A 12,011-nucleotide genomic window follows, 5' to 3' on the forward strand; every position below is an offset into this window, starting at 1 on the left:
AGTGGTCTCTTAAGTCTGCAGAGGAGCCTGACTTTAGGTTTAGGATGGAAAATGTGTACTTTTTGCTGATGCGGGTGCTTGCTACTCTCGAGGTTCCGGTACCGAAACTACCGGAGGAGCCCTCGATTCCTAAGCTTGAAATAGTGTATGAGGACAGGTTGGTACCTCAGACCTACCCGGTTCCTGTTAAGATGGCTAACATTATTAAGAATGAATAGGAGAAATTAGATTCTTCCTTTTCCCCTTATTCTTCCTTTTAAGAAACTGTTCCCCGTTCTGGACTCTGAGCTCGAGCTATAGGTGACCGTCCCTAAGGTAGATGGTGCTATCTCTATGCTCGCGAAGCGGACGACGATTCCTCTTGAGGATAGTTCGTCGTTTAAAGAGCCCATGGATAAAAGTTAGAAAACATGTTAAGAGGAATGTTTCAATATACAGGGTTTGTTTTTCAGCCAGGCAGCGGTGGTAGCTGTGGTTGCCGGAGATGCAATATATTGGTCCGAATCTCTGTCCGACATGGTCGAGAGGGAGACTCCCCTCAACGAGATACAGGAGAGAATTAAAGCCTTGAGGGTAGCTAATTCTTTTATTTGTGATGCCAATATGCAAATTATTCGCCTCAATGCTAAGTTTTCAGGCTTTTTCTGTACTAGCCTGCAGGGCTCTGTGGCTAAAGTCATGGTCTGCGGACATGATCTCTAAGTCCAGACTGTTTTCCCTTCCCTTTCAAAGAAAGATCATGTTCGGTCCATTATTGGACTTGATCATATCCACGGTGACAGGGGGCAAGGGTGCTTTCCTACCGCATGATAAGAAGGTTAAACCTAAGGGATCTACTTTTGTCTCTTTTGTATGGACAAGGCCCAATGCCAGCAGCCTGTAGCGAAAGCGGATCAGTCCAAGGGTGCTTGGAAACCAGCTCAGTCTTGGATCAAGTCCAAGCAGAACAAGAAGCCCGCCGAAACAAAGTTGGCATGAAGGGGCGGCCCCCGACCGGTCCCTGGACCAAGTAGGGGGCAGATTATCTCTCTTCTCAGAGGCCTGGTTGCAGGATGTTCAGGACCCTTGGGTTCTGGAGGTTGTTGCCCAAGAATACAGGATAGGGTTCAGAACTCATCCTCCCAGGGGCAGATTCCTCCTGTCAAACCTGTCTTCCAGACTAGAAAAGAGAGAAGCCTTTCTAGAATGTGTGAGGGATCTCTCTTCTCTCTGAGTTATCGTACCAGTACCCCGAGCAGAAAGGGGTCAAGGGTACTATTCAAACCTTTTCGTGGTCCCAAGAAAGGAGGGCACGTTCCGCCTGATTCTAGACCTAAAATGTTTAAACAAGTTTCTAGCTTTTCCATTGTTCAAAATTGAAACAATCAGATCTATTCTGCCCCTAGTTCAAGAGGGTCAGTTCATGACGACAATAGACTTGAAGGATGCCTACCTTCATGTGCCAATTCACAGGGATCACTTCAGGTTCCTGAGATTTGCATTTCTGGACCAACATTCCAGTTTGTGTCCCTTCCCTTTGGTCTGGCGACGGCCCAGAGAGTCTTCACAAAGGTTCTGGGAGCACTGCTTGCAGTAGCCAGATCCAGAGGCATTGCTGTGGCGCCTTATCTGGTGGATATCCTAGTCCAGGCGCTGTCGTTCAGTCTCACAAAAGATCACTCGAGGGCCCTTCTTCTTTTGCTCCAATCTCATGGTTGGAAGATAAACTCAGGAAAGAGCTCCCTGATTCCCAGCAACAGGCTGGAGTTCCTGGGAACGATAATAGATTCTATATCCATGGGGATATTTCTCACAGATCAGCGACGCAGGAAGATTGCGTCCACTTGTCTTGCCCTTCAGTCCTACTCCATGGTGTCATGGTGTCCAGCATAGATGTCATTCCACTCGCCAGGTTCCATCTCAGACCTCTTCAGTTGAGACAGTGGCGATCATACAGACCTATCCCAACAGATTTCTCTGGACGAGGGGCTCTCTTTCTTGGTGGATCCATCCGGAACAACTGTCTCAAGGGACATCCTTCCTGAGACAGTCCGGGGAGATTGTGACCACGGACGCCAGTCTGTCAGGATAGGGAGCTGTTTGGGGTGCCAGGATGGCACAGGGAAAATGGTCTCGAGAGGAGTCTCTCCTCCCGATCAATATTATGGAACTTCGAGCGATCTACAATGCTCTGAAGGCATGGCCTCTTCTGAGGTCGTTCAGCTTCATCAGATTCCAGACAGACATTACCACAGTGGCTTACATCAACCATCGGGGGGACAAGAAGCTCCCTATTGATGAGGGAGGTTTCTCGGATATTGGAATGGGCAGAGTCTCACGGCTGCTCGCTCTCAGCAATCCACATTCCGGGTGTGGACAACTGGGAAGCGGATTTTCTCAGCAGACAATCCTTGCATCCGGGGGAATGGTCTCTCCACCCCGAGGTGTTTGCAGAGATTTGTCACAAATGGGGACGCCGGGAATAGATCTCATGGCATACAGACTCAATTGCAAGCTACCCAGATACGGGTTGCGGTCCAGGGATCCCCAGGCAGAGCTGATAGATGCCTTGGCGGTACCTTGGGGCTTCAGCCTAGTTTACATTATTCCACTGTTGCCACTTCTACCTCGTGTAGTGGCCAGCATCAAGCAGGAGCAAGTTTGGCTATTCTGATTGTTCTGTCGTGGCCGCGGAGGACGTGGTTCGCGGATCTGGAGGGGAGGTCATTGTCTCCTCCATGGAGGTTACCCTGTCGCAGGGATCTGTTGGTACAGTGTCCCTTTCAACATCAAAATCTAGATTCTCTGAGGCTGACTGCGTGGAGATTGAACGCTTAGTCTTGGCCAAGAGAGGGTTTTCTGAGAGAGTGATTGATACTCTTGTTCAGGCCAGGAAGCCAGTCACTCGTCGCATCTATCATAAGGTGTGGAGGACTTACTTGTCCTGGTATGAGAAGCAGGGATATCCTTGGCACAAGGTTAAGGTATCCAGGATCCTGTCCTTTCTCTAGGATGGACTGGAGAAGGGGCTTGCAGCCAGTTACTTGAAGGGACAGATTTCTGCATTATCTGTTCTGTTACACAAGAGGCTTGCTGAGCTTCCTGATATTCAGTCTTTTGTTCAGGCCTTGTCTAGAATCAGGCCTGTTTTTAGACAGCCTGCTCCTCCTTGGTGCTTGAACTTGGTTCTAAGGGTGTTGCAGAGGGTTCTTTTTGAACCTATGCACTCTGTGGACATTAAAATTCTTTCTTGGAAGGTTCTTTTTTTGTTGGCTATTGCGTTGGCGGCCTTGCAATGTGAACCCCCTTATCTGGTTTTTCATGCTGATAAGGTTGTTCTTCGTACTGTTTTGGGATTTCTTCTTAAGGTTGTGTCTAACCGTAACATCAATCGGGAAATCGTTGTTCTTTCTTTGTGTCCTAACCTCTCTTCTCCTTAGGAGCGGTTACTTCATAATTTGGATGTGGTTCGAGCTTTGAAGTTCTTTTTATCAGGCTACGAAGGATTTCAGACAGACTACATCTCTTTTTGTGGTGTATTCAGGGAAGCGCAAGGGGCAGAAAGCCTCTGTAACTTTTTTGTCCTTTTGGTTGAGGAGCATGATCCGCTTGGCCTATGAGACAGCGGGACATAAGCCTCCTCAGAGGATCACCGCTCATTCTACTAGATGCTGTGGCTTCTTCTTGGGCCTTCAAAAATGAGGCTTCTATTGAGCAGATTTGTAACGTGGCTACCTGGTCCTTACATACTTTTACTAAATTTTACAAATTTTACGTTTTTGCTTCAGCGGAAGCAGTTTTTGGGAAAGAGGTTTTACAGGCTGTGATGCCCTCAGATTAGGGTCCGCATTTTTGCCCTCCCATTTTCATTCAGTGTCCTCTAGAGCTTGGGTATTCCCACAAGTAATGAATGAAGCCGTGGACTCTCCTCCCCTTTAGATGGAAAAAATAAATTATGCTTACCTGATGATTTAATTTCCAGCGTGGGGAGGAGAGTCCATAGCTCCCGCCCATTGCTCCGGTGGGCAGGCCTAAATTTAATTTGTTCTTCTGGCACCGTTTAGACCCAGATATTTCTCCTACTATTGCTTGTTCCCTCGGCAGAATGACTGGGGGATGAGGGAAGTGGGGGAGGTATTTAAGTCCTTTGGCTGTGGTGTCTTTGCCTCCTCCTGGTGGCCAGTTTCTTATTTCCCACAAGTAATGAATGAAGCTGTGGACTCTCCTCCCCATGATGGAAATGAAATTATCAGGTAAGCATCATTTATATTTTCATGTCCCTTTTAATATAGAAATTTCATTATATGTTCATAGGCCACTAGATGACATTTTGTTTAAAATATAAAGAGCTGATTAGTAGGAAAAAGGGAAAGCTTGTAGTGCAGGTGAAATGTGTAGACCAGGGGTGTCTAACTCATTTTCTTATGGAGGGCCGAATTGTCCATCAACTATTATCTCTCCCTAGCACAAAATCTTTACGGCCCTGGTGTAGAGGTTTTGTGGCCACTAAGTAGATCCATACTTGAGACACAACAGCTGACTACAAAAAATTCAGTACACTACGTTAACGCCGGAGTTATTGAGCTTAGAGGCACTGAAGGGGACTATTTGAGAACTTTGAAATGATTCCAAGTAATCTCATTTGAATTTTCATACTTGTTTTTAGTAAGTGCAGTTGTTTGTTTGCGCTTATTTGCAACTGAATTATAAACATGAGTCGAAGGTGCGCTGTTTCTTTTCTCACTTTTTTCTCTTTGTTCATCTTCATATGGAAAACGCACCACCTTATTTTGTTTCCAGTACCATCTCTAGGCTGTCAATACCCAAATCATTTTCTCTTCTCCCAACCTATCCTCATCCCTTCTAAATCATTAGATTGTCTCATAACTCTTCCCACCACCTCAAAATCAGCACAGTATGTCCACAATTGAACTTTGATTTCTACTTCTAACAGAATATTAACACCTAGAATCTCCATAGACTGAAAGGCCCTCTACAGCATTGCACCCCACCATACATTTCTTGCCTTATCCCTACATTTCTCTCTTTTCTGTAGCCTTTCCTTTCATCCACACCTTTTACTCCTGTTTTTAGGCTTCTCTTGTTGGTTCACCTTTTCTGGTCAACTCAATCAGACTCTACAGTTTTCAAAGATTTAAATACTCTTTCAGAACCTAAGAAAAAAGGGGGTGACGAAGGATAATTATACCTTATTTGTATCAAAATGCAAGGGTTAACGTATCCGTGCTTTATATTGGCTAACCCTAGAATTTTAGAGTCTTAGGCAATGATATACACGTTTATGTACAAAGATGCAAGTAGATTTGCAGAGAGAGTAGATTACCAGACACTAGTAGTGTATATACATACAAAGGTAAAGGTAAGAAAAAGAAAAAAGGTACTTGGCCTTCAGTGTTTAAAGCATTCATGCTAAATAACTTTATTTGAAGAAAAAAAAAAAAATGAAGGCAAATAGTAGTCCAACCGGAATGTATACACACACACACTGTTAAAAGTAGCTTGAACTCAGTACTGTGTTGTTATTATTATCGGTTATTTGTAGAGCGCCAACAGATTCCGCAGCGCTATAAACAAAGGGGGAGTACAACAAAACAATTATAGGGTAGAGGGCCCTGCCAAGAGTTGCACTGTTGTAGTCGGCTCTTAAGAAGGTGATCTACAAACAGCTGTACTTTTAGGCTTACATGCTAAGAGGGTTCAGGGGATTGCAGTGGAGGAGAGGAACTGGTATTAGGAAAGGTTATCGTAGGTTGTATGCGTACCTGAACAGTAGAGTCTTTAGGGAGCACTTGAAGCTTTTAAAACTAGAAGAGAGTCTTGTTAATTAATATCCATGAATATTTATAGTTCACGAGGTCATAGTACCTCTTTTATAATTTCGCTTACTCTACTTTACTTATGATATTGATCTTATTTCAATTGGCAGACAATATAACGTTAACTTAAGCCCCCGCTATAGAAGAGGCTTTTTTTAGCTCAGCATTGTATTGTGTTGCTCTGACTTCTTTATATATTTTAGTACCGGCTTTTTAGCCCTTTCAGGAGAAATTTGTTATAAGACCTTTTAGTGGTCACTATTAGCGGTTAAAGTGACTCTCAATATACTTTACCGGCAATTAACCCTGGTGTAGCAGAAGCATCTAGCAGAAACTTTATTAAGTTTAGGTTTTATACTAAGCTGGAAAATTTACTTGCCGGTTAGTTAGATTTGTGGCAGTACTTTATGTAAGGGTTATGATCGATTTCCACTTAATAGTAATGTTATTATACTAAGGCATTAGTGTTACCCTGACTCACTATAAATATTATAATATAAAGGAGCAATTTTTTTCAGCCATACGTTACCTTATTCTGGTCTGCTGCTCACATATTCCTGCCATGGCATTATTTTTCCTAAAGAGCCTCTCAACTTTACCGCTCTTACTAGCAGTATAACTAAATACATTTTCATTTGTATTAATACTGTTGTATGTAAAGATATTATTCAGTGTTGGCTATCCAAACAAATTATGACAAGCTGAAAAGCGAATCACTAAGCTTTATATTAATAGCACTATTTATGTTCTAAAGATACATCAGTTACTCTTTAATCGAACTGCTATTGTTATCAGTATAACTAAATATTATATATCCTGATATACATTTTCTGCTTTATATAAGAACACTATTCAGTGTGCGCAACTCATATTATTATAAGTGAGGTTTAAAAATCAAACTTCCTGATACAACAAAGAGTGGTAATACCTTATGTGAGGTTTATTATATATTTCCACTTGACAAGTAACTGTCAGAGAATGTTATTCTGACTTACTATAATTATTCATGGATATTAATTAACACAGTACTGAGTTAAAGCTACTTTTAACAGTGTATGTATGTGTGTGTGTGTGTGTATATGTGTGTGTGTATATGTGTGTGTATATATGTGTGTGTGTGTATATATATATATATATATATATATATATATATATATATATATATATATATATATATATATATATATATATATATATGTGGGTGTGTGTGTATGGTGTGTGTGTATGGTGTGTATGTATTGTGTGTGTGTATGGTGTGTATGTATTGTGTGTGTGTGTATGGTGTGTGTGTATGGTGTGTATGTATTGTGTGTGTGTGTGTGTGTGTATATGTGTATGTATTGTGTGTGTGTGTGTGTATACAGTCTGGTTGGACTAGTTGCCTTTATTTTTTTTTGTAATAAAGTTATTTAGCATGAATGTTTAAACAATGAAGGCCAAGTAGCTTTTTTATTACCTTTGTATGTATATACACTACTAGTGTCTGGCAATCTACTCTCTCTGTCAGAACCTAGTCTTTTAGTGAAGCCTGTCATTATGACTGAAGATCAATGAGGAAGGTACATACAGATCTGGGGAGGCTTCCCATGTGGCCTCATTTATTTACTTCAGAGCAAAAAAAAAGCCTTATAGAATCCTTCTATAATATCCCCAAAACACTATTACTGAGACGGTTAATTGTTGCTCATTACTGCTGTTGTGGTCAGAAAAAAAAGTATTGACAAATGAACTCTCTATGCAGACGATCTTGCCTGGAGATTTTTTAAAGCGACAATATTTTTCTTTCATGATTCAGATAGAACATACAATTTTAAACGTTTTTTCAATTTGCTTCTATTAACACATTTTCTTTGTTTTCTTGTTATCCTTTGTTGAACAGCAGGGATGTAAGTTCAGGAGTGTGCATGTGTCAACAGCAGTATATGGCAGCAGTTTTGCAACAATGTTATACATTAGCAATAGCACTAGATGGCATCACTATTTCCTGTCATGTAGTGCTTCAGGCACGTGCATGCTATTTACCTAGGTATCTCTTCAACAAAGAATAACATGAAAACAAAGCACATTTGATTATAGACGTAAGAAGAAAACTTTTTTAAAATTGTATTATCCATCTGAATAATGAAAGTAAAATTTGGGGTTTCATGTCCCTTTAAAGTGAAGGTAAACTTTCAAGAATGAGTGCCCGGTTTTTAAAAATACTATTAAAAATAGGGGCACTTTCATTCATGAAAGTTTACATTTCACCTGTTTTCTTAAAATATACTTACCTTTTCTTCTTGAAGCCACTCCATCGCTTCACCAGCCCATCGCAACCCTCTTCATACGTCAGCAATGACAATTCCGGCATCATCCAATCACGGCTTCCCCCCGGGGGAATTATTGCCTGAGGCAACACCGTGATTGGAGGGAGCCGGTTTCGTCATTGCTGGGTAAGTTAACCAGGAAGAAGCAGACGAGGCATTGTTTCAGAACCGCGATCCGGCGTTTCAGAAGAAAAAGGTAAGTATTTTTAAAATCCGGTGCAATGTCAATTTTCATAATTGAAAGTGCCCCTGTTTTTAATAGTTGTTTTAAAAAACGGGCACTTTCACATGAAAATTTACCTTCACTTTAAGTATATGTCAATTTAAATAATTTTGAATGTCTTGTTTAGATCTGTCAGTTATAAAAGTTTTAGATCCATAATTTTTAAGCGAATAGTTTAGTATTGAAATATTCCAGTAATATTTATAAACCATAGCCATATGCAATGTTTATAACTATATTAGCATATTGAGGCTATTTCATTATTGCATATTCATATAACCAAAAGAAAAAACATGAAGTTCTCTGACTAGTCCTTTCAACTTAATGTTGTTTTATTTTTCTTCCAGAATTTTAGTGAAAATTTACTGAACTCTGTGAAGTCATTGCTACAAAGCCGGAAGGAACTTTGCAGTATCTCAGCCAGCGAGTGTGTAAATGATGGGATGAAAAGAAGTGTTACTGAGGTTTGTTATATATGGTTTTAAATATAACACACAGCGAAAGTCCAGCACTCACTTACAAGCTCTCAGCTAAGATTAAAAAGCAAAAATGGAAAGGTTAGTTACCGCATCTGTCCAAATGGGAAAAGCCCAGATACCACGTCAAGGTCCTTTCCAATACCTGGGACCCTAAAATGTGTACCCGGTCCGGTATGAGAGTGCAGTCCCCTTCCGTGGTTTTAAATATACTGTATATATAATATTCAGAAGTCAGAGCAGTATACAGTCCATAAACTCAAAATATAATAGTGTAATACATAGTACACATTGGTAAATGAAATAAAAAAATTATATTTATATATATATATATATATATATATATATATATATATATATATATATATATATATATATATATATACACACACACACACACACACAGACTTCCCAGATGCCAGGATATCCATCTACCTGCATGCTGGGTGAATCCATTTGATAAAGCTGCCAGTCAGGCACCAAAGCATCATGGGACTATTTATTATTTGTTTTTGAATAAAAGTTAAGTTTTATAAAATCCAGTGAGTGCTGTCTTTACCATTGGACTCTCTCTCTATTTATCTATCTATTTATATTATATATATATATATATATATATATATATATATATATATATATATATATATATATATGTTATCCAAAAATGCAGGCACTCATTGGGCTTTATAATAAAAGTACAAATTTTATTGATCCATATTAAAACAGAGACATAACGTTTCGGCACCGCATCGTGCCTTTGTCAAATGTCATACCGCATCCAAGAAAAATGCAAAACACACACTTAAAAACACATAATCTAAAAACATGCCCCTTTTAAAGAAAAAGATGAAATCCATTTTACCGCCACACATCCGCTCACGTCTCCCTGGTGAGAGCAATGACGTCACGTAGACACGTTAGCGTACCTAGCGTGATGACGCATGGCACGACGTTGTCATGGTAACGTCAATGGTGCCAAACGACAGAGCGTGTATCCACATATAACACAGTGACTTGTCGTTTAATAAAAAATAAAAAAGTGGGTCAAATGGTTGGCCAGTTAAAGGCAAAAAACATATATCATTACAAAATTGCTGAAGTTGTAGGTGTATCACCTAGCTCTGTAAAGAATATTAAGAAAAAAATGGATTGTGGGGATGGTTTCTGAGCAGGGTTTCTGTCTAACCGGCCCTCTTTATCTAATCGTCGTTGAACAGTTCTCTCAGATACCTTGATACCTGAAACCGGAATGTGTAGTCAGGACTCTGACAGGCAGTTTCATATTTTGAGTGTAGATATCTCCAATTCTTCTGACAGTTTGTGGTGTAGTAACACAATGTCACCTTTCAATTTTGGGTTCAAATCATCCCCACAATCCATTTTTTATTAATAAATAAATGTATCTCATTCTGATAGTGTTGCGGCGTACTTATTCAAGCACTTGTTTCTTCTATAAGGTACGACGAGTCCACAGATTCATCCTTTACTTGTGGGATATTATCCTCCTGCTAACCGGAAGCTGCAAAGAGCACCACAGCATAGCTGTCTATATAGCTCCCTCCTTAGCTCCACCCCCCAGTCATTCTCTTTGCCTACTCTAAGTACTAGGTAGGGTAAAGTGAAAGAGGTGATAAAATATTAGTTTTTAATTTCTTCAAGCAAGAGTTTTTTGTTTTAAATGGTACCGGTGTGTACTATTTACTCTCAGGCAGCAGATGGATGAAGACTTCTGCCTGGAGGATGATCTTAGCATTTGTAACTAAGATCCAGTGCTGTTCCCACAGAAGCTGAGGGGTACAAGAAACTTCAGTGTGAGGAATGTTTTCATGCTTTATAGCAGTGAGGTATGATCAGTCATTTTTTCTGGAGAGACTGTGTATTTCAGAAAGGCTGACAGTATCCCCAAGAGGGTAAGGGTAAGCAGTAATCCTAAGAGCTATAGAAAGCATGGCCGTCTTTAACACAGGGCAAAAGGGGCAGCTGCCCAGGGCCCAGTCTCTGTTGAGGGGCCCAAGATTCCTATGGTTCATACCAGACTGCTGATGTGACATGGGGAACACACACATTCAGTCATAATACTGTCACAGTCAAAAGTACTCTGCTTATATATATATTTTTTAAAAACTGTGCCAGACCGTGCCGGTGTCATGTGACATGCCAAGCTATTGCCATGTGCTGTTTTAGATGTGCACTGTGCAGCACTGAATGCAAAGCCCTAACTCGGCATCCAGCCATTCCCACTGCATCAGAAAGGTCCTACTGGGGTTACCACTGTTACCAGGTAACTGCTCTTGTGGTGGGGATTGTTTCTGGGTAGGGCTGACTGTAGGCGCATGCAGCAGGCAGCTGGAGCGGCAGGCACATGAGAATTTGCAGCTGCCTACACTGCTCTCTTCAGTCTTGAGGCTCTATGACACATCTCACACTGTATCCATGCAGCCTTGGGCAGACAGCATCCAGTCTGCTGGTCCCCTTAGCCCTGCTCTTTCTGCTGTGGCCCTAAGGTCAACTAACTGAAGTTTGTTAGGGGAACAGTGCTTTGTAGAAAGGTGTCAGTGGGAAGCACACACGCCCCTCCCCATGCAGCATTGTCTAGCGCAGGGTGAGAGGGAACTTGTTCCTAGCAAAGAAGTGACATGTGCTGCTGTGGCTGATGTATAGTGTCATGCTAATACTTCACACAATAATGTAAGGTTAATTTTTATAGTTTTTGTTTTCTCTCTGCCTCAGATTTTACAGCTTCCCATAGCAGTTCTGCTGTTTCAGTCAGTAAACTTATATTTGTCTGCACCTCCATGCTTCCTCCTCAGTCTTTAACTTGCTTTGCTCCTGTTGGCTGCCCTAAATCTCTTTATCCAGCTAACCTCACACCAGAATCACATTCAAAAGAATATTAAATGAATCCACAGTGGAGGAATTTATATATTTATTTACTTATTAATACTGCTTAGGTCCAGTTTCACATATTGCAATTTATATAATTTTTTTAAAATGATTAGCCCAGCAGTGGATGATCCACTGCTGGGCTAATAATTTTGAAAACAATTATAAAATAAATTTATTTACTTGTTTTTTGGGATGTTGGGGTGGAGAGCGAAATTGCATGGGGTGGGGCGGGGCCTAAGAACATTTTTGCCCAGGGTCCAGTCAATATTAAAGACGACCCTGATAGAAAGGCATTAAGCTTGCA

General features: G+C 40.8%; 1 protein-coding gene across 4 annotated transcripts in view; it reads left to right on the forward strand.

Moving 5' to 3' along the window:
* AKAP11 (A-kinase anchoring protein 11) overlaps positions 1-12,011 on the forward strand; it is a 323,323-nt gene that overhangs the window by 72,467 nt on the left and 238,845 nt on the right. For all 4 annotated transcript variants that reach the window (XM_053707970.1, XM_053707974.1, XM_053707972.1 and 1 more), the window contains exon 3: positions 8,693-8,809. In XM_053707970.1, the coding sequence (XP_053563945.1) occupies positions 8,693-8,809 (117 nt within the window). The remainder of the gene's footprint in view (positions 1-8,692; positions 8,810-12,011) is intronic.

Source organism: Bombina bombina, chromosome 3, assembly GCF_027579735.1.
Source record: "Bombina bombina isolate aBomBom1 chromosome 3, aBomBom1.pri, whole genome shotgun sequence".
NCBI classification, from domain to species: Eukaryota; Metazoa; Chordata; class Amphibia; order Anura; family Bombinatoridae; genus Bombina; species Bombina bombina.